This window comes from Stegastes partitus, unplaced genomic scaffold (genome assembly GCF_000690725.1).
Source record: "Stegastes partitus isolate 25-593 unplaced genomic scaffold, Stegastes_partitus-1.0.2 Scaffold1320, whole genome shotgun sequence".
Classification (NCBI taxonomy): Eukaryota; Metazoa; Chordata; class Actinopteri; family Pomacentridae; genus Stegastes; species Stegastes partitus.
In genome coordinates, this window is record NW_007579051.1 from 89,690 (window position 1) to 112,711 (window position 23,022).

Below are 23,022 nucleotides of genomic sequence, written 5' to 3' on the forward strand. Positions count from 1 at the left end.
CCTTCCAGGTTTCTGTGACTTATGTGCAGTTTGCCTGCTATATTCAAAAGCTGCCGCAGGGGTGTAGCCTTAAACCTGCCTTAAACTCTGCTTGCTCACCTTTTTATATGCGGAATACAGTTAATTTGGCTTTAAAGGCTGTCATAAATCTTTATGACGGAAGCTCGTGGTAGCCTATATATCACGGCCACGTGATCGCGCAAATCCCCGCGGAAACTAACCTTGGATGGTATCAGAATAGAATATTCAATATTAATGACAAGCTTTACGGCTGTAGTTAACTTGTGGGCGCGCACGGTTTGCCTTTTGACCTCTGTTTCTGCGCACTCGATCAAAGTCCAAGAAGTAAAGTGGAATGCTCCTTTAGGAGGAGAAATTCTGTTGATACTGTATCATACTGTAAACAGCCACAGTGAACATACTATACACTATATGTTAGTATGCATCTGGGTATTCATAGATCTTATATAGTCTGATGCACTGTTTATGCAGCTCCATTTGAATGAATGAACTGAATCCAATCTAATCTAAAAAGCAATATAATATTCTTATAATAATATCTAGCTGGGGAAAAAAACTCTAAAATGACTTTACGAAAATAGATTTTTGCTATTTATACACCCATGCACTCTCTGTGTGTCTTAACACATCCGTGCTGCCCTTCAAGCTGTTCCACTTATATATACTTTGCTTCTTTCACTCTTGCAGATATGCAGCCTGACATAAATGCACCGTTTCTACAGTTTCTATTGTCCGTAGTGATGTGTACATCCCGGCACACTCACACTGCCTTTAAAGCTGTTCCACTTACATTTCTTCCTGCACTGCACTTTTCCTTCTTTTGCTGCTAAAGTGCATTTTGTTGCCTGCAGTTCAAGTTCAATCTGAGCTTCCTGTAATAACAGTGAGATGGAGAATAAAGGTAAAGTGGTGATATTTTGAGGGATTTGTGTGAATTAATGCACATAGTCTGACTGACTCTTCATCCTGCTGCCCTTGAAGCTGTTCCTCTTACATTTCATATTGCACTTTTACTGCTTCTTTTGCACTTTGATGCCAAACTACACTGCATAGCCTTGTGGATAATGACAATTGAGCTGCATCTAAAGTAAAAGCTGCACAATATTCTTAGAATATTATTCAGATGTGGACGAAATAATAAAACTGTAAGTGAGAGATTTTTTAGTAATTATACAACCTCACTTACACACACTGTTTATATCCTGTGCTCGTCCACTTAGACATGAATTGTGCACCTTTACTGCTTCTTTTGCACTTGTGACAATAAAGCAGAATCTAATCTAAAAACAATGCAGCATTATTGTAATATTATTTAGATGAAGAAAAATAATAAAACAGTAAAATGGTGATTTTTTGTTTGGTGAGAGATTTTAATTTTATACCCGTACATGCACTGTTTATTCTGCTAGAGCTGTATACGACTTAACACATTCATGCTGCCCTTAGATGCTTCATATTGCACTTCTTTTGCACTCAGATGCACAAACTGCACTTTATTATCTCTGTACTTTGTGCCATGACAATAAAGCTGAATCTAATGTGAGAGCAGTACAATATTCTGACAACTTTATTTAGATGGAAAAATTCTAAAACTGCAAATTGTTGATGTTTTCAGAGATTGTGGCTGAATATATACCCTGACTTACATGCACGGTTTATTCTGCTCATATTGTGTATGACTTAGCACACTTTTACGTCTTCTTTTGCACTCTGAGCTGCACTTCACTGACTTGTATGATAAAGTAGAATCTAATCTAAAAGCAGCACAATTTTCTGACCATTATATTTAGAAGGGGGACAAACTAGTAATTATTATACAGCCTTGATTACTGGCATTGTTTATTATTTGAACACATTCACTTTGCTCTGCACTTTCACTGCTTTGTTGGCTGCATTCAATTGTCTTAGTGCTTGCAAAGACAAGTTAAATCTCATCCAAAAGCAGAACAATATTTAGACGTGGGGGAAAAATAACAGTAAAAACACTGATGTTTTGGAGGATTTTTACAGGATATAGTTTTACTTAACACAAGGAAAACACATTATTTATAACGAAGAGTAAAAATCAACCCATCTAATTCTCAGATCAGTGTTTGCAGCCCTGTTACAACAGCTCTGTCCAGCCTCTCCGCTCTGCTCCTTGTGGCTCTGTATTGCACCTGTCTCTCTCTTTATTTGCCATGCCAATTTCGGCCACTTCATTCCTGATAATTATGACCTGGGTTGGTGTTGGAGGTGCTGATGGTGGAGTTGGAGCGTGGTGGTGGGCGTGGAGGGAGGGGGGGGGAGTGATGAGGGGAGGGAGGGAGGTGAGGGTGGGAGGGAAGGGGGGGTGGGGGGGTGAGTGAGCCTTTTACTCCAAGACTGCTAATCCCCCTATTAAAGGGGCTTTGTTCAATAATGCCGGACAGTTTCCGGAAGTAGGATTACCTCCTCCATTATTTTACAAAGAAATGATATTTCACACTCAAATGAGCCTCAGGACGCAGCCGAGGTGGTGCAAGAAATGAAATAGATTCTTTTTTTTTCTTTCTTTCTTTCTTTTGCGCTTTAGGAAGTTTCAAACCTCCCCCCTTTTTCTTTTATTTTATTTAATTTAACGCCGTCTATTGTGCTGATTAACGTGACTATGTATTTCTCTGTGCAGCTGCATTGTTGCCACCAGTTTGCTCCATGAGTGGACTGCCATTCCTGCAAGTCTCTCCCTCTCTCCCGTGTGCGCAAAACACTCGCTCGCTCACTCTCCCCCTCACAACACACACACACACACGCACGCACGCAAACACACACCTGTTCTTGATTCTTGACCCTAAAGCTGATATCAGATCAGAGGTTGTCACTCAGCTGAAGGTGGGAAGCCCCCGATGAGTGAACCCAACGGGATCAGTTGTTAAAGATCCTCTCTCGCAGCTCTAACCCGCCTCTGGTTTCCAGTGTCTGCACGCCGGGAATTTAACTTTTACAGTAAAAAGAAAAACACTCGTCGTATTTTATCTCTGCTACGCTTTTTACGCACGACACTTCACACTTTTAACAAAGATCCAAGCTGCCCTGCGACCAAACCGATCTCTGACCGAAGACAGGATGTTTGTATTTGGTCCAAGTCGTAAATTACTGCGCGTAAAAGGTCACAGCAGAGTCCTGCAGCACTGATTTTTATTTTGTGGTTTCCAAATGAATTCAGCGCATTTTTTTTATTCTTTCATCTGTGTCCTGCAGTAAAACTCCAAATCCTGAGAAAAATGGCTTTGAAAAATATGTTTAACTGACACACGGACCTCGTGTTTTATTACTTTCTAATCAAACAAGCTTTTAAATGTTGCTTATCCTCCACTTTCAGCAGCTGAATGGAGCGTGTTTTTACGCGACTCAGTTAGTTCTTGTCCATTTTGACGACTGGAACTAAAAGCTTTAGACGGCCCAATAGAGAGGAGCCCAACAAATCGGTGACAAAAGGCTTTCCGTGTCATCAACGTCGTTCAGACGACCTAGAAGAATCCCTCTGATATTAACTTCCACTTCAAAGACTCTCTCTTTCAATTGAGATCCAACTATCTTGTTGTTTTTTTTCCCTTCTTCTTCTTTTCATTTTACGCACAAGAGCTGGTGCCAAAAGAGGCATCATCATCTCCTTCTCCTGTTTGGTTTGTTTCTTCCACAGAGCATGAACTTAACCAAACTCTATAAACGTTTTGAGAGTTGTAGCTACATTGTTTCCACCCACTTCTGCCTTAAACGGAGCCAGAGTAAAACATTTTACCCCCTCGGCCAAAAGTTTTCCCAGTACAGCAGAGGTCTTGGCTTTTTCTTTTTTTTTTTTTTTTAACCTCGCTGCATGTTTTCACTCGTCTTCGAGCGACTTTTACATGTTTCATTTCAATTTGCACTCTTAAAACGTCTCTAAAAACGGCGTTAAGGACTGAAATAATTAATTTGCACGTCTGCTATTGAAATGTGCAGTTATCATTAAAGGCAGCCGAGCTCTTACGGGTTCATGTATTTCATCTATAAAGCATAAAATATGATTATGGTTAAATTTATCCATTGAGCAGTCCGGTCTTCTTGCAATGCAAGTCTATTATGGTGTGGGACAACTGCGTTTTAGCGGCTTCTCCTTTGATTGTCGTAAAGTAGGCCTGGAGCAAAAGAATATATTTTTCTTCTTTATACTGCCCTAGTCTGCAGTATAAAGGACATAGATTACCGTTTCCTACCCCATGGGAAGCAAATATTACATTCTTTAGAGCGGGCTTTTGAGTCCACGGACTTGGCCCCATATCATTTGAGTTTGACTTGGCTATTGCTATAGAAATCTTAATTCACCATGAGGATTCACCGTCGTGAAAAAATGGCTCTTTGTACGAAATGCTCTTTGAAGTCTGGATCAGAATATTGTAGCCTTTCATCAAACTCTGCCCACGTCTGCATCAAGCCACAGCTCAGCTGAGTAAGTAAGATTTAACACAAGTGGAGCACAATTTAAACCGCGAAACACTTTGGAAAATAAAAAAAACGATAGAAGGGACCTTTCGTTAGCTTGTATTTCATTCCGAACAGAAACTTCATGCCGGAGCTGAAGCTGTGCGTAAAAGAAGCAACAGATTTTTTTTTTCTCTTCGTTTGTTTGTTTTTGTTGGAATTATTTATGAGTGCCCACAAAAAAAAGTTGGAAATGTTGCACATACAACTCTGAAAAAGTGTTGACTTTCAAGATCCCATCCCATTTTCACTTTTGTCATACAAGATTTATTCAAAATACTCACAAATTACAAGGCAATTCGGTACGCATTTTGAGTGCCGCTCGATTTCAGATATTCAAAAAGGAACAAAAAAAAAAAATATTGACGACAATGATACAAAAAATCACAAAATGCCCACTTTGATAAAACATTTAGAATTTCACGGTCGTATATCAAATACTGCAGGCTTATGAAACAGCTGACCCTCTGCACAAATGGGGGAGGAAAGAAGGGGAGGATGTCGTAAACATAAAAAAATGTTTGTACAAATAACTGCAGTGTTCGGTAAGAAACTGCTCGGAGACAGATCCTTACAAAAGAACTATCAACATCAACACATCGAAACTTACAAAATTTACAAATGTACACTTTTTGCTCTAATTGAAACATGCACTTTGGTTCGATAATACAAAAGAAATCCTTCGATATCAGATTGAAAAATAAATAAAAACATATTGAAGTCGAAACTCGAATTTACAAAAAGAAATCATTGTACACCAACATGCCTAGCCTACGATAATGTACCACATAGTCTAACAGATTTACACGACTCTCTCCACAAGTGGACCAGTGGGCCGTCAGGGCGTGTAGGCACTGAGCCAAACATTTTGGAATAACTGAGGTTTGAAAATATATTCTTTTATTGTGCCTGGAAATTAGCACGTCTTTAAGGTTTTTGCACGTTTTCCTTCCAATGTGGTTCAAATGCGTCTCTTGGCTCTGGGTGTCTGTTTGGTGGCTCATCCAAAATAAAAAAAAAAAAAAAATAAAAAAAATGGGGGGGACCAGTGGGGCCTTCACAGGCGTATAGGCACCAAAGCCAAACCATTTTTAATAGTTAAGCTTTTGGAAATGTGTTCTGTCGCTGCTGGCACCGCGTTTTTGGGTTAAAACGCGTCCCTCGGTTCTGGGTTCCTGTACGGTGGCTCGTCTGTGGGGTCGGGAGTGGAGTGCCCGCTGGGTGGTGTTTGGGCGCCGCTGGCACCTGAACTGTGGCACACGTACCATTCACTTAAATTCGCCGGCTGGGAGGCTCCCACCGGCTCCGACAGCACCGAGGAGCCCCCTGGCTCCCGGCCCAAGTCTGACGAGGGGGAGACCAGGGAAGGGGTCGACGACTCGTAGCCCGAACTGGGCGGAGGGGACTTGCAGTGCACCTTCATGTGCTTCCTCAGGGAGCTGGGGTGCGTGTAGGACTTATCGCAGCCTCTCACTTTGCAGTTGTAGGGCTTATCGCTGGTGTGGACGTGCGAGTGCTTCTTTCGGTCGCTGCTGTTGGCGAAGCGTCTGTCGCAGCCGTCGAATTCACATTTGAAGGGCTTCTCACCTGTTAACAGGGATGGAGGGGACGATAAGATAGAAAACAGTGAATTGAAGGTGGTTAAAAACGTGACATCTGATCATGAATCTGAGGCACAGTGTTGGATAGACAATCATTTATGCATTTATTTGTGCACATCCTCCCAATTTATGGAAGATTATGTGAACAGTCTGGGTGACCTCACTTTAGTGATCAACTCATTGAAAAATATTTAAACCAATATATTCCTTTTTAAAAACATGGCACAATTAGAGCTGCTTTGGTTATTTTTTCCCCCAGTTTCTCCAAATTAATCTAACTGTACCTCTATGTATTTACAGTAAACACACTCCCCTCCTACTTGCACAGTTAAAAAAAAAAAAAAAAGTTTTCCTTCTTTACAGAGCTGCCATGAATCTCAGTCTGGTGTAAACAGGAGGGCTGAACCCCCACTGTCCTGCTTCTATACCTGGCGTCTGCATGCATCAAGGCATACGTCAAAACAGACAAGCTATGAGCACAGACATAGCAGGCCTAAAACCAGCTGAAAAATCATGATAAATGAAAGCGTTGCCACCGACAGCCTTTCACCCACTGTGTGGCAACGCAGCCTGTTTGAATCCTGCAAAATGCATACATGGACTGGGTTTCTTTTTTTTTTGGTTGGCGTCTTAATAACAAGTATTCCTACCTGATTATGACAAGGCAAAAAAAAAAAAAAAAGACAATCTGAATAAATTACACGGAAATCATCCATTGCTGATTTTTTTTTCTCTCTCTCCTCTCTCTCTCCTCCGATTAAAGCTTTTGAGAATATGTAATTGCCTCTGTCTAATTACACTTGCGGGTTGAATATCAATTTGACCTTCAGCTGTTGGGTTGAGAGAGCCAATCAAGGATATTAGTGTAGTACAAGAAACCGTCGAGGAACAGACCCCAGGGGCAGCCCCAGTCATAACCACACTTTCGGATAGGTTTTAAACATGATACCAAAGACCAGGCCCCTTGGGAGTCAACACACAGAAATAATTTAACAGATTTGTACTTAGGTAATGTGAGCAAATTATATGAATAATACATAGGGGTAGCAGAAATGGAGCAGAGGGGGGAGTGCCATGCAGCCACCGATAAAAAAAAAGGAATGCAGTCATTGTATTTAATTTACAAGTCTGACTCGACATTTTGAGGCCTTTTTTTTTTTTTTTTCCTCCCTCCTCGATCCACAGCACGTCACTGGGTCACAGAGGCAAGCAGCCATATTGCACCATTATATGTGTGTTTTTTAAAAAACATTTGCAATCAGATAATAAATTCACAGTTGGTAAATAGTTCTAGCTGTCTGCACTTGTCAACTTGTTGCTTTGGCTAAAATAAATTTTAAAAAAAATATTATTCTAGCATGTGCAGCAAGCAGAGCCCTCCTGAAAAATAAATGCAGCACAAGGATTCACACATAATTGTAAAATAAAAGTAATACCTTATAGCAGCTGCAAACCCAACCTATATTATTGATATTATATCTGAATAAAATAGAGCAACACGCATGGATAATTAAGTGGAATAAAAACAGACATAAAAACATCACCACCACATCGTCATCATATCAGTTACTGAATGTGAAGATGCACCTTTCCAACTTTGCTGTCAGTCATGTCTGGCATGCACTAAGCTACTTGGACACGACCTGACGTGGGCCTCAGTCTTTGTGCTGTGGTGTAAACAAGAGGTTGAACCGCCAAACGCCTGAGTGAGCTGCACCATAATCCCCAAAACCAAACCTTTGTGAAACTTGCGAGCACTGATGCAACTCATAACAAACAGGTGGCCAGTAGCTGTTGCGTCCTGACGCATCAGCGGCGCGCAGTGATTTATCGCCATGGGTCACATTCAAATGCGTAAAACCAAAGAAAGTCAATTTAAATGTGTTTCTTTTAAATTTGAAGAGCCTGGAAATTATGCGGAAACCTCTCTTAACTTGGAGCTCATAGCATGCAAAGCCTGTAGCTGAATTTCAACATGCGACCTGATATTTTTTATTCTACAGATTTTTAGCGCATTTTCAACATTTCTACAATATTTCCGTGGATGGAGATATATATATAGCCACTGACCTGTGTGCGTCCTTTTGTGAATCTTTAGATTCTCGGATCTTGCAAACACTTTCCCACAGCCAGGGAACGGGCACGGAAACGGTTTCTCCCCGGTGTGCACTCGAATGTGATTTACAAGTTTGTACTTTGCTTTAAATGGTTTGCCTTCCCTCGGACACTCTTCCCAAAAACATATATGGTTCGCTTGCTCGGGTCCTCCAACGTGCTCCACCGTCACATGCGTTACGAGTTCGTGCATGGTGCTGTAAGTTTTCGAGCAAAGTTTCTTCGGCGAGTGCTCCGGCTCCAGCCACTTGCAGATCAGCTCTTGCTTTATCGGCTGCCTCATGTAGCGGAAAAAAGCACCGGCTCCGTGGTGGTGGTGGTGGTGAGCGCTCAGATTCATGTTCAGATTCAGACCACCGTAGCCATGCAAAGGCGAGGCGGAGAACGGATCAGCCCTGGAGCTTGCCACTTGACTCAAGTGATCAGACCTAACGTACATTTCTCCAGGTAGTCCTAACCTTATTTGTCCATTCAGTGCCTGGCCACCCGGTGATCCGCTAGAAGGCTGCTCGTGATGGAGTCCGGAGAAGAGGGTATGGTTCCCAGCGTCAGGGTGATGACCATAGTGTCCGGGATAGCTACCTGTTGTTGAGACAAACATTCCGTGGTGAGAGGCTGAACCAGCAGTCTGGTCAGTCAGTACGGGCATGGCTTGAGCTGTCAGATCTCTCCGGATGAGGAAATCCCTACCTGCGGATAAAGCCTGGGCCGTGTGAGACATAGAATACGGGACCGATGTCGCCTGAACCGGGCCAAAAGCTCCCGTTTGACTGGAGACCACTTCACTGTGGCCTGCCATATGATGATTGTGGTGGTGGTGATGGTGGTGGGGATAATGATGGGCTGGGCTGATTTTGAGGGCCGCGGAGTGCCCCATGTGTTCTGGCCCGAATGGACTCGGCCCCAGGCGGGGTTCCGCAGTAATCTCCCCAGGGTGCGAGTGAGCCATTGAGTGTGGATGGCTGCTGAACCCCGGGAAGCCTGTCACGCTCTGAGGGGTATGGTGGTGATGATGGTGATGGTGGTGAGCCCCTGCCAAGTCAACTAATCTCAGCGCCGTGTTCCGTTTGGAAAACGTAGGGTCCATCACGGGGCTTCCCAATGCATCCACGCTCATTACTTCCTAATTTTAGAATAACTTGACAGCAGGCAAAATAATAATGATGATGACAAATATATTTTAATCGCAATGAAAAATAAAGAAAAAAAAACTTTTTAAAGTTAAGTCTATCTGCAGACTACATGGAATCCCATTCGGTTGAGAGGCAGCAGCAGGACGCTTTGATACTGAATAGAGATTCATGGTAGGCGCTGCAGCCCGTGGAGCTAAACAATCACCCTGCGCTCTAATTGGTCAGAGCTCTGTGATTGACGTCACCAGTGACAGTTTCCAACGTGAAGAAAAATGTCTTAGTGACAGCGAGCAGCCAGCACGCATGCGCAGTGCCTCGGGCAACGCTTGAGAAAAATAGTTGTTATGCAAAGGTTGTTGTACAATAAAAGTCCTAAAAAGTTGATCCAGATATACAGTCGCCTTTCTTTTGTCGCAGCGAACAAAGGCTGCGCGGCTATGAAATAGCAATTTCCCCACTCTGATTTCGCGATTACAAAACAGACTGCCTCGCAAGAGTACGCATATTGTCACTATAAAAGTTGTAAGGATCATAAATAATGCAGTGACATCTTCATTTTGCACCGAAACGTATGAAGGACAACTTTACGCACAAATTACGCATAGCTTTACGCACGCAAAAAGGTCTCGTGTCAACGGAGAAAAAAACTTGGGCAATGGGAAACTCCATGTGCGAGTCAAAAACGGTCCGGAGCACATAGCATTAATATACGCTTTGATAAATGCCCATATTTACATATCCAGCCGTTTGCCCTTCAGCGCGTAACTGCAGCGTTGACTCCGTGCTCTGCCTGGTGGGATCCGTGTGTGTAGAATGTGTGAATAGGGCGAGCTGCGGCCATTGTCCCGAGGAAAAAAATGTAATGGACGGGACCTGTTGTTATGATCCGGGGTAATTTTGCTTTAGACCCTGGACGGCAGCAGATGAGGGTCACAGGAGGTGGTGCCGTTGCAGACTTAAGTTCAAAATAAAACGTGTGTGTACTGTAAGTATGAGTTACTCCAATCTTATACTGGTGGATAAAACTCTTTTTTTTCCCCGCCTTTTTTGATTTATTTATTTATTTAGACTGTTTTAAAAGAAAGACAACATTTGGTATGGATGAGAACACGGTGCCGTAGATTTTTATATATTGTCTGCCACTGATGTTTTATTTCACCTGAGTTTGTCTTTTTAAACCGTCAGCCGCTGAAGTGGAGCGTTTAAAAGCTGTGTAGTGCGTAAAATGCTGATTAATGTGTGGATGTTAGTGCGCACGGATTTTCAGTCTTCAGCACGGTTTTCTGTGGAACAACCTCGCATGGTGGAAACTCTAAGAATTTTCCTAAAATATCACAACTAATATATTTGGAATATTTTTCATGTCTTGTAATTTTTTCCCTTAGTTTTTTTATTTTTAAAGTTTTTAAGTTATGTTCTGCGTGTGTTGTAACTGTGTGGACAAGTGGATATTTTCTTCTTGTCTTTCACCTTTTTTTTTATTTATTTATTTTTTGAATGTTTGGACTGACTTTAATATTTGCAGTTGCAGACAAAAGAGCAAATTACTGCGTGAAGTGACCTTAAAGAAGGTCACAGCCACATATAGTACTGATCAATTAGATGTGAAGTGCTTTTCAAAGTGTGAGTCTATGTGACAGTGATCATAAGTAATTTGTCAAGGGTGCAAGACCACAATGCAAATTTATTGTCACAGTCGCTCGTCAGTATTTCAACCTTCCCCACGCTTTATTGTATTATTATTATTATTTTCGTTGATAGGAGATTAATATGAAGTTCTGCTTTTACATGAGTGAATGTGTCGTTTTCACATACAGTACCTAAAATAAAGACCATGTCAGGGTTTGGTGTAAAATAAAAAGGAGACTCCTCATTAGGCGAGCTTTTTTTTTTTTTTTTTTTTTTTTGGATGAGGGGGAAAAAATAGTTTTAAAACTGCATCCCTCTCGCTTATTTCTATGAATTGACTTGTCAAAATCTTTGCTGACAGCATCATATCCAGCACGTTAGAAATTGAATCAATATTTTGAGAGATGACGGATCCAAAAAGATGTTTATTAAATAGCCTTTACCCATGGGGTTCATGAGGCTCACAGCTGTAGACTTCAGAGGCATCACAGCACCAGCGTAATGCAAAACTTTGAAGTGCTATTTCTGTTCCAAGTTGTGCGTGCACTCACTCACTCTTAAAGACAAGTGAGCAGGGGAGTTGTATGAGATCCCAAACAAAAAAAGGAAAAAAAAAAAAAAAAGCATAATATTGCAGCGAGGTCTCATAACACATCGCTTTTTTTGTTGCTGCTTTGGCTTCGTTACCTTCACTGTAAATCCTAAATGGCTCCTGCACATTAGGATCATAACACTAATCGGTTATTGGCCTTTTAATTAGGATGCATCTTTTACGCATTGGAATCAAATATGCTGCATTCGTTTGGAGGCACATAAGAAACTTCCAAAGTTTACGCACGGTTCCTTTTTTTTCTTGGCACACTATTTCCAATTTAGCCTCACTTGTTGCAATTCTGAGTGTGTGACCTCCAGTTTTGACTCCTCCGTTGTTGTTTTTTTCCCCCACAGTAATGTGCCTTTCTTACCGTTTTCCACCTGTTGAAAGATCCCTCCAAAATTTTGTAAAGCACAATAGTGGGGGCACGTTAACCAAAAAAAAAAAGGAAAGAAAAAAAAAGAGAAGAAGAAGAAGTCGGATCAAGTTGTAGGTCTACTTGTTAAGTTGAGAACAACAAAACTTCCTCTCTTTCCTTGGTCTCCTAAGACTGACTTGGAGGATGCCTTGCAGAAACTAGTCTAGTAGCCAAGAAGATATTTTAATGGTTCGCATGGCACGTCTGTGCATGTGGCTTTGAACTCTAGCAGCCGGAGGTTCCTGCAGAGAGCGCCGCAAATCCCACTTGATAACTTCGACAACCCACAACGTTTTACACACAGGCTATGCATCACTGGCCTGCACATGAAGAAGAAGAAGAAAAAAAATGAGTAAGTTGCACCAGCATGGCCAAACCGTGATGGATACATTAGGCATAGTAGTAGATCCAAGTTAAATACTGGCCTATATATATATATGTATTCAAGTCAAGCCCTTCATGAACGTGGAGGCTGCTGGTGAGCGTGATGTGGAAATCTAAAGCACAGATGTTCCACTGGTGTGAGCTCCACTGGACGGAGGAGCACTTCTACTTCTTTTTTTTTTTCTTCTTTTGAAAAAGGGGAGACAGAAAACAGAGTGCGCACAAGAAGCAGAAAACAAAACGTTATGTGGACTCCTTTTGAAGTGAACGAGATAAACTGCTCATAAAAGGGCCTTTAAGGGAGTGATGACTTTATATTAAAGCTCGTTAAATTCATCTCTTCGCAACAGAGTGAGGCTGCACGGTGAGGTTTGTTTACTGTCCTGACTCTTGCCCATGTACAATAAATTAGATCAGTGTCATATAATTTGTCTTTATCTAATCCAGACAGACGCTTTAATTCAGCCTATGTATGTAGATTGATGTATCCGAGTGCTTAATTGTACAAAACGTTACCAATTATACAACAATAGGACGTGCTTGGTAATCTAATGGCCCCAGGTTAACAAAGACAATCATTTGCTTTATAATCTGTCTGCAGAACGTGGCTGCAAAACGTGCTTTCACTTTCTTTCTCTCCACCAGGCCATTTGTTGTCTTGTGTTTCCCCCCAACTTTTTTTTTTTTTGTGTGTGTTGTTTTTCTGTTATTCAGCCTTTTAACCAAATTCACAGTTAGCAATCTCACAATATCTGGGATTGATGATGCAAAGAGGCCAATAGAAGTGTGGGCCCTGCACCGTGGATTGTTATTTGGTGAGTGGATGTTATTGGGGGGAAAGGGGCTGCGCCAATGAGCGCGCACCGCCGCGGCCACGTGACTACCCCCCTCCTCTCCCATTCATCAGGGCTGGACTGTGTTGTCTTTTCAATTCATTTATCTGCAGGAATGATTGCGACTATCAGTCTAGAGCTCACCGCCTGACTGAGGAGGTGAAAGTTGCGCCACAGGAAGATAAACCGCAAAAGACAATATTGCATGTATACATGATTTTGCGTGCGCATCGGATGAGCGGTATAGGGGAATTCCTCGCGTCTTGAGAAGAGAGAGAAGAAGAAGAGAAAAAAAAAGTAAACAGAAAATCGGTGGATTTGAGAGTTTTGCTCAGTCCAGTGAGGTCCAAGAAGACACAAGAGAGAGGGGGGAGGAAGAATATCTGTGCGTGGTTTTTTGATTTCTGCTCTCAGTCGTCTCGGCGAGTCTAGACTGAAGATGCTCTTGGACGCCGGACCGCAGTATCCCACCATAGGAGTCACTACTTTCGGCTCCTCGCGGCATCACTCAACAGGCGAAGTCACAGAGCGAGAAGTGGCGTTGGGGATAAATCCGTTCGCAGATGGGATGGGCGCCTTCAAAATCAACCACAGCTCCCACGATATTGGCTCCGGACAGACGGCGTTTTCCTCCCAGGCGCCCGGTTACGCAGCAGCCGCCTTGGGACACCATCACCACCCGACCCACGTTGGCTCTTACTCCACGGCGGCTTTCAACTCCACCAGGGACTTTCTGTTCAGAAATCGGGGTTTCGGGGATGCCACCGGGGCGCAGCACAGTTTGTTCGCCTCGGGAAGTTTCGCAGGGCCACACGGACACTCAGATGCGGCGGGGCACCTGCTCTTCCCGGGGCTCCACGAGCAGGCGGCGAGCCACGCGTCTTCCAACGTGGTCAACAGCCAGATGCGGCTGGGCTTCTCGGGGGACATGTACGGACGCGCCGAGCAGTACGGCCACGTTACGAGCCCCAGGTCCGACCACTACGCATCGACCCAGCTGCACGGCTACGGCCCCATGAACATGAATATGGCCGCGCACCACGGTGCAGGGGCCTTCTTTCGGTACATGAGGCAGCCGATCAAGCAAGAGCTCATCTGCAAGTGGATCGAGCCGGAGCAGCTGACGAATCCCAAAAAGTCGTGCAACAAAACTTTCAGCACGATGCACGAGCTGGTGACCCATCTGACGGTGGAGCATGTGGGGGGACCGGAGCAGACCAACCACATTTGCTTCTGGGAGGACTGCTCCCGAGAAGGGAAGCCGTTCAAAGCCAAATACAAACTTGTGAATCATATCAGAGTACACACCGGAGAAAAGCCCTTTCCGTGCCCGTTCCCCGGCTGTGGCAAAGTATTTGCTCGATCGGAAAATCTAAAAATTCACAAAAGGACTCACACCGGTAAGATCCGCACAGATTTGACCGCTTCTTTTTTTTCTCTCTCTGCAAGTGCCAGATCTGTGACTGAGTATATCTCATCCAAAAATATGCATGCGATCCGGGTTATTATCTGTGAGGCAGCTGGAGTTGCTGCTCTGACATGTGCAGCTGTCGATAAAAAAAATATTTCACCGGCTGTATATTATAGATGAAAAGCCTTATTTGTGGTAGATAATTTAATTAATTACAATCAAAGAAATCTAAATTATTTCCAGCATAAATAAAGAAGATAACACTCTCTGACAAATGTTTTAAAAAAATAACATTTCCCTCCTTAATTCTTCACTATTATTAAACTTACTGCTTGAATCCTGAAACTAAATCATCTGATTGTTTTTTTAAAAAAGGAAAAAATCCAAACCAATTGCTGAACTCTTGTTATTTATGATTGCCTCATTTAGGTGAGAAGCCTTTTAAGTGTGAATTTGAAGGCTGCGACAGGCGATTTGCAAACAGCAGCGACCGCAAGAAACACATGCACGTCCACACGTCGGACAAACCCTATCTCTGCAAAATGTGCGACAAGTCATACACACATCCCAGCTCCCTCCGAAAACACATGAAGGTAAGAGTTTTTTTTGTATTTCCCCTCCTCAGTGTGTGAAAAAAATTAAATTTCAAGCTGGTATTTATTTTTTTTTTTTTGCAGCTTTAGGTCTCCACTGGAAATGAAGATGTAAATATTTATCTTGTTTGATTTTGTACAGAACAGATTCCAGCTTTTATTCGTTCTTAATTTGCCATGACACTTTCTTTTTCTATCTTTTCCCCCTCCTCCTCCTCCTCCTCCAACCCCCCAACCGACAAATCAGATTAAGATCTTAATGAGAATAATTATGTTTTGGGTATTTTTTTTTTTTTGTAGAATTCTGTCAGATTTAGTTTTAATTTGTTTTTGATGGAATTCTTGCGCACACACTCTCTCTCCTTCTCTGTTTTCTTTTTAAATACATTTCCCCCCTCTCTTCTCTTTCTTATTACTGCAGGTCCACGAATCCACCAATCCAGGATCGCAGCCATCTCCAGCCGCCAGTTCGGGGTACGAGTCGTCCACACCGCCCACCATAGTATCACCGTCCACAGAGAACCAGAGCAGCAGCTCCATATCACCAGCAGCCTCAGCAGTCCACCACACAACCAGCCACAGCACGCTGTCGTCAAATTTCAATGAATGGTACGTGTAAATATTTTTGAAAAGGAAAAAAAAAAAGAGAAAGAGACAGAAAGAGAGAGAGAGAGCGAGCGCAAAAATAAAAAAAGACTCGCAGAATTTAATAAGAGAAAAAAACAAACTGCTTGGAATCAGAGACTCCATAAAGTCAGCCAGTGGACTGAGAAAACACGGGAGGCCCAAACGATCAATTAAAGGCTGTCTTTAATGAAAGAGAATGCATGGACTTAAAAAGGAAGGAGGCGAGGACAGCCACCAACTTTTTTTTTTTCTTCTCTCTCCTCTCCCCCCCTTCGATATTTCTTTATTTTTACTGAGAGACTTGCTCAACAAAAAAAAAGAGAGATCTCAGAAAAAAAAGCATGCTATCTGCGGGTAGAGGCCTGACCTTTTTCTTTTTTTGTTTTGTTTTTTGTACATAAAGGATTTCACCCAAGTTGGAGGAAGAAAAAAAGTGTAATATTTTATTGTGTAAATATCACAGTTTAAGGGAAAAATTTGTGACAAATGTGGTCCCTAGATATATGGAAAAATGAGATGGTTTTAAAGAATATTGCGATGAATAGACTTCATTGAAAAGAATGTTATAGTTGTGTACCAAATGTGAATTATTCAGTATTACTACAGTCTACACGTCGACCTAACCGACTCTTAGTATTAATGTGCTTTTGTAGCCTATTCAGTGCAAACATTTTCGTCCAAGGTCCAGTTTGAGTAGCACCAGTATCATTGTTGTTATTTAATGTCATGTCGAAGAGAAAAAAAAAAATAAGTCGTGTAGTGAAAGCCTGAAATTCCGTGTCAATCTGTTTATGTACGTGATAAATATAAAAAAAAGAAAAAAAATTCTCTTGTCAATTGCTTTGTCTGAAAGGAAGTATTATTACATGTAAGTAGCTCAATTTTCCATATTTATCCGCATGTAAAGGACCGGTAACATGTTAGAAATGATCGGTATTTATGGAGAAATGCGCTCGTATGTAAAATTTAGTTTACAACAACAACAACAAAAAAAAAATGTTTGGATACATTTCGTACTATATTAAAGGATTAAAAAATACAATAATGCAAATGCGTTGGAGGTTATTGGGTTTTATGTTTCCAATGGGTTCTTCTATATATATATCTATTTTTTAAAACCAAAAACCAGCAGAATAATCCATTTAAACTCGATGAGGGATTGTTGCATAATTTTAACTCTTTGCTGTGCATGCTTTTGCAAGTGTGTGTGTGAGAGTGTGTGTGTGTGTGCAATTTAAAAGGTTGGTTTTAAACGCACTGTCACAACTTTCCTAATAAGTAAATCTACTTCCTCCCCCCCTCCTCTTTTTTTTGTGCATCTTCTGTTTATCCAAAATTAACATCCAACACTTTGCCCTCCAGTAATGTGCAAATTAAATCGATTAATCACGGCGGTTGTTCCTTCAGTGCAAACCAGGATTTCTTTTTTTTTTTTTTTCGTGCGTAATTGTTGGAGAATCTAATTTTCAAATCTAATTTATTTTCTTTTTTCTGTGCGTTTTTCTTTTTTTTTTTTGGTCGGATTTTCGTAGATTTTAGGCAGCAGAGTTTGGATGGGGGGGAGTCAGTGTTGTTCTCCCCCCTCCTCACCTCCCTCCCTTCCCTCCCGATCATCTCACCCCCCCTCCCTCCTCTCCACCCTCCCACATCATTGTTCCTGGCTGCAGCTTGCTTGACCGCCCCATTAGGCAGAGATCACATCAGCAGCCGCCACTGATCATGGTTAACACTGCCAGTGCGCAGCGGAGCCACGATCTGTCAGTCTGCAGCTTTGTCAAAAAACTGCTACACACACACACACGTAAAAAAAAAAGAAACACACAGGAGCGATTTTAACCTTAAGAAATGTACACATGGCAGGAGGAGGAGGAGGAGGAGGAAGAGGAGGCGTGCGTGGGTACGTGCGCGCCGTTTATATCTCCAAAAATATATATTTAAAACAAAAAAAAAAAAAAACCCAAAGCGACTCCCACCATCTTTAGATGATTTGTCGAAATGTATTGAAATGTATTCATATTTTCTTTTCACGGACTATTAAATTTGGAGATAAATGAAGGATGGTAATAAAATGACTTTTTCGACTCTATTTAACACTATCTATCTGCTTTCCAGTGCAGATGCTTCACTCGTGCAATTCTATGGAAAGGCAAAAAAAAATAAAAAATAATAACAATAATACTAAAAAGCACCGCCATGTGAATTCGTTTGAGGGGAGAAAAAATAAAAAAGTCACTTTGCAGCTTTATAGAAAAATCTTCACATGTAACTGGAAATATAAATAGTTTAAAGCAGATGTGTTAAAACGAGCTCATATAGTTTGTGCTGCTGGTTCTGGTGGTGCTGGTGGACACATGAATTTTATTTAAATGCATGGCAAATTTACAAATGCACAGATAGCAGCTAAATCCATCCAACACCAGTTAAGAAAAAAAGTTACAATTATGAGTCCAGAGCAGCAATAATGATGGAAAAATACTCTGCTAGAATAGATTTGTTTGGATTATTTGCCTCATTATGGCTGCAGGCTTGAGCTCATAGTTTATCCTGCTTTTATTTTATCCCCTGCACATGTTTTTACTAAAATACAACATTTTCTTTTTAGCCAGATAAACAACCCCACGCTGCGCCTTTTGCGCGCCAATGCGAGTGAATGAATGCAAAGCATGGACCTTAACTACGCCGCTTAATTCTCTCTTCTTTTTTTTACATCATGGTTCTGGTCGTGTTACTTTACGCTGAACCTAAACACGGTGTCGAAAATAAAACGCTCGTAAAGAGAAGAGTCGACGACAGGCTGCGGCGCGTCTCTCCTATCACGCAACGGAGCCGATGGTGACACCAGATCAAATAGGAGCGCAGCAAAAACATCCACTTTAAATGTATTTACGCTCAAGTCTGGAAATGACAAACACTCAGATATCGGGAAAGCGCAGGCGCCAGCATCATGAATATTTATCACCAGCACTTGTGGCCAGTAAACCGAGCCTGACGTTTGTGTTACCAAGGTAGACACTGCTGCAGCTTATCTGCGCATCAAATATCAGGGCAGGATGGTGGCTCAGCTTTTCCATTTTACGCATTTAAAAGTCAAAATTGTCTGTTTTTTTTTTTTTTACTGCAACCAGCGTGGATGGTGGATGCATGGGTGGAGGCTATCATGACAAAGGTTGGAAAAAGCAAGCAGCAGATTTATTTTTCGGGCAATTGTGGCTGCATTTTTCTAAGATCTGATTGGCCTTAATGACTTTTTGGACCTGGCTGGCTTTTTTTTTTCGCTTTTTTTTTCTGGAGAGCTCCCTCTTCAGAGTCAACCTGGCTGTCCTTTGTATGTGCAGATAAATGCAACTTTTCTCCCCCCCCCTCTCAGAACCTGCAGCCACTGGCACGTGGAGCAGAGCCTATAGTCTACCATTAGAGAAGGGCTATAATCTGGGCTCCTTGATGGATGAGATGCCCATGCTTTTGCCAGCGCTCTGATCTGCATGCCCAGCTGCCGCCACTCAATGAGGAACTAAATCGATAAGTTAAACATTCGCAGTTGGGTTTAACTATTAAGTTTCTGGCAGGAGAGGGACATGTGATCTCTATTTTTAACTGCTCAAAAAACTTAAGAGGCGACGCCCCAAGTTGCAAGTCATGAAATAACTTGCAAAAACGGTATCCTACAGTCTCCATCTGCTCAGCTTAACAGTCCTAATACAAAAAAAGGGTCAAATTCAAGTCAAGGCCACTTTAGTTTATTGGCTTGCAGACATTTCCAAACGCCTCCAAGAAACCCTGTCTTCTTTGCAGCCATAAAACGATTTCATTGCCAGAGTCTGGGTAATGGAGCAATCCATCCCACAGTGAACATCTAAGTTTGCATACAACGATAATCCAGACGTTGATTTTATAGAAAATGATTTATAATCTCCATGCACACTGAGTGACTGGACGGAATGCACAGACCCAGTCGGGTATTTTGTTCCTTTTTTTAAGTTCTGAAACGTGACTTTAGGAATTTTATTTCATTACTGGCTTCAGCCAGCCTCACGACCAGCAGTGAAAGCAGCAGAAGGAGAGCTGTGTTATTGTAGGCGTTTAATTCAAATACGTGGTGTTATCGCACCATAACGCAGGCTTATGTTTAAATTAAAACGTCTACTTCAGCATCACATTTGATTTGGCTCTCATGCAGATTTATGACTTATTGTTGGAAATTCTCACTAAATCTTTATTATTTGCAAAGAACAGATTTCACATGTAGTTTGAGTTGGTCACAGGGCCTCCACATGTGTGATCCAAAGCTGCCCTGCAGAGGAAAAAAAATGTCAAACTGCTGCAAAAAAAACCCTTTTTCTCTTGTCTTCATTTTTTTCAAAGACAAAAAACACAAATTCTCTCTTTTTAAAAAATCTCTTTCGCCTATTTGGCGTCTAGGCTCCTGATAACCCAGACCAAAGCGCGCACAGGCTACAGTCCACTGCTCTTTTTATTTAACCACATCGCTGATTGGGACATTAATCTCCGCTTTGCGCCAACAGTCCCAGCGCCGGGGTTGGAGAGGGTTCGTTATAGTGAAACATAGGCTCACGGTGACCCCCATTGCATCAGTTGTGATGTCTGACACGCTATTAAGTTTAGACCATGCAGGAGATTTGTGGAGGCGCTGACACGGTGTTGTCGCGTCCCCTTTGACGTGTTGCTAAATGAGGCCACTCCAATTAGCGCTTTGCGGCAGGGTGAGACTGCTGCACACCTCTACAGCCTCCCGGAACAAAAAGAAAAAAAAAAAAAAAAAAAGACAGAAGAAGAGGGGGGATACATATGGTGCGTTAATGCACTGTTCAATGGAGAGGTCTTCTCGCTTACAGAGCAGCTTGTCGACATCTGCTTATCTGATGAGTCTGATAATGACTCCTTATTTAGCAATGAGGATGACCAGCCAAAGATAATCACTGACAGATTTCTACTGATCCATTCCACATCAAAATGTTTTCATCAAAGTGCATCATAAGGTGGCCTGGAGGAAAACATGGCTCAGACCAGAACTCCAAGGATTTAATTGTTTCTTGCAACATTAAGCTTGATATGAATGGATGTTTGGGGTCCATCCTGTTGCATGCTTTTCTTTTTCCCCCTGTGGTCCTCAGTTGTTAAAAATAAGTTGAAATGAACTCGATATTGTTGTGCATGTATGGCATGTGGGATCTTACTGTAAATTGGTAGCAGACCAAAATTATTTCTCACTATTTGCAATTTGGACATAATTACAGAGGGCCTTTTCTTCAAAAACATAATTTACAAAGATGGATGCTTTACAGTAACCATATTTTCTCAACTTGAACTTATCTAGATTTCTACATTTTAACTAGATTTTAAAAAAAGCTTTAATTCTGCGTGTGACAGGTTATAGTCTTCGACAAAGAAAGGGGCAGCAGGAGACACAAAATCCAGTCATAATTTCACCAAAAAAATTAGAAATCTTAAATTCCATTTAGAGCTGAACCTAATTCAGAGGTTTAAAAGTATGTAAACATCAATCTGCACACATTAACAACATGTCAGCCAATCCAACAACCTCACCAGTCTCTGCACAATCACTTCATTTTTAGCTTCTTTTTTTTTTTTAGGTTGCCTGAAATCAGTTTTTCCTGTGGGAGCTGCTGCCCAAACACTTCAAATATTTTTCAGAGACATGGTGCAATAAATACAAGTTGTTTTGCTTGCCTGGTGTTTTGAGTGCAGATATTTTAAATAAAAATGGATTTCTCTCTTTTTTTTTTTTTTGCCCCCATGTGTAAATCATTTCAGAAAAAAAAATATGTGTGCAATGAAACAAACTGGAATCATAATTTCCCTGGTTAGTTGGCTTGTGCATGCAGAATTGCTGCTATTTTCAATGCTATGTTAATATCATTTTTTGATTTTTTTTTCTCCCTGATAACATTTGGTGCTTTGTAATTGTTCTGGCTCACTGTTGTTCAGTTTGATTCTGATAATGGAAGTACATCCATCATTAGAGTCCAGTGCACATCGTGGCTGTATATGTGTTTTGTCGTGAGAGTGTGTGCATCTGTAGGCATTTTCCATTCATTATTATTCAAGCGTTTCTGACGCGAAGCCTATTCAGAATGGCATGAAACTGCTGCAGTGTCATCAAGCAAAACCCCGAAATCCAAACAAACAAAAACGTAGTTACAACTCAGAGGAAAACGTGATAGAAACATACTCTCGCTGCACGTTCTCACTGACCTCAACAAAGACTTTTCTGACATCTTGGAGCCATTATGCAGTAGGCATCAACAACACAATGCAGTTTCACAACAAATCAACAGCATCCTGTTGAAAGGCACTGATTGATGCAACACTTCAATCACATTCCACCTCGGCAGCGCGTTCATTTATAATTATACTAGCATCACAGAAAGAGAGTGATTAAAAGTAAAAGTTGGCAAACAAAACGTGGTGTGTTGTAAGGTATCATCATAACAGTGCGCTTGGCATGGAATTTTTTTTTCTTTTTCTTTTTTTTTTTTTTCCACCAGCTGCATCAGCAGGACACAAGTGGGAAATGCAACTTGACTGGTGATGGGAGCCAAGAAAGACCTGGAAGCTAAAAGTGTGTGTGTGAGTGTGGGAGTGTTTGTATGACTGTGTACATACACACCAAGTGTTAAACTCAAGTAGGCAGGATATTAGCCATCTAATGTTGTCAGAGGATGGATTTAGGGGTCGACGCCATCTGTGAGAAGGAATGCAGAGAAAACTGGAAACATGCTACACGTTATTGAAACATATATTGGATGTCCAAACCAAAAAATAAAAAAACACAAAAACTAAATCCTGCCTGCAGGAAACCTAAACTTGAGAACTGTGTCCGAGCAAAACCTATAGGAGACTTGAAATGAAATGCTACTTAATAAAAAGAACAATATTGGGCGAAGTAAGATGTATGAAATCATTCCCAACAATCCCCCGATGTTCAGCACGTGGTGCGACCTGAGCGGCAGCTGGCTCCTGTAAGTATCTCACGGTTCGATTTGATGTCTTTGACTCTGATACTCCTTGATGTCACAGTTAACTGAGTGATACGATGTGGATCGGGTGAGAATAGATGAAAATCTGTGCTGTAACAGTGTCACATTGCTGCAGGAGCTGCGGTGACCTCTGAGCTCCTTTTGACAGGGATGTGAAGAAATGG

General features: G+C 41.7%; 2 protein-coding genes across 3 annotated transcripts; one reads left to right on the top strand and one right to left on the bottom strand.

Moving 5' to 3' along the window:
• Positions 1-4,739: 4,739 nt before the first annotated feature.
• zic4 (zic family member 4) lies at positions 4,740-10,061 on the bottom strand. 2 transcript variants are annotated; one of them, XM_008298482.1, is made up of 3 exons: positions 8,907-10,061; positions 8,172-8,798; positions 4,740-6,087 (listed from the first exon to the last, which is right to left on the bottom strand). In XM_008298482.1, the coding sequence occupies exons 1-3, from the start codon at positions 9,331-9,333 to the stop codon at positions 5,648-5,650; spliced, it is 1,494 nt and encodes a 497-aa protein (XP_008296704.1). In that variant the 5' UTR covers positions 9,334-10,061; the 3' UTR covers positions 4,740-5,647. The 2 variants fall into 2 exon arrangements, with proteins under 2 accessions (XP_008296704.1, XP_008296703.1); XM_008298481.1 differs by having other exon boundaries at positions 8,172-10,061.
• A 3,313-nt stretch (positions 10,062-13,374) lies between these two features.
• Positions 13,375-16,087, top strand: zic1 (zic family member 1 (odd-paired homolog, Drosophila)). The gene is made up of 3 exons (XM_008298483.1): positions 13,375-14,608; positions 15,049-15,212; positions 15,634-16,087. The coding sequence occupies exons 1-3, from the start codon at positions 13,648-13,650 to the stop codon at positions 15,829-15,831; spliced, it is 1,323 nt and encodes a 440-aa protein (XP_008296705.1). The 5' UTR covers positions 13,375-13,647; the 3' UTR covers positions 15,832-16,087.
• Positions 16,088-23,022: the final 6,935 nt, after the last annotated feature.

What these genes read in the sequence shown, in the direction of transcription:
- zic4 (XM_008298481.1), bottom strand. Translation starts at nt 9,333, where the DNA reads ATGAGCGTGGATGCATTGGGAAGCCCCGTGATGGACCCTACGTTTTCC. An exon ending in TCACAAAAGGACGCACACAG is followed by an intron (nt 6,088 to 8,171) that starts GTCAGTGGCTAT and finishes CCCTGTTAACAG; the next exon opens with GTGAGAAGCCCTTCAAATGT.
- zic1 (XM_008298483.1), top strand. Translation starts at nt 13,648, where the DNA reads ATGCTCTTGGACGCCGGACCGCAGTATCCCACCATAGGAGTCACTACT. An exon ending in TCACAAAAGGACTCACACCG is followed by an intron (nt 14,609 to 15,048) that starts GTAAGATCCGCA and finishes TGCCTCATTTAG; the next exon opens with GTGAGAAGCCTTTTAAGTGT. An exon ending in CCCTCCGAAAACACATGAAG is followed by an intron (nt 15,213 to 15,633) that starts GTAAGAGTTTTT and finishes TTATTACTGCAG; the next exon opens with GTCCACGAATCCACCAATCC.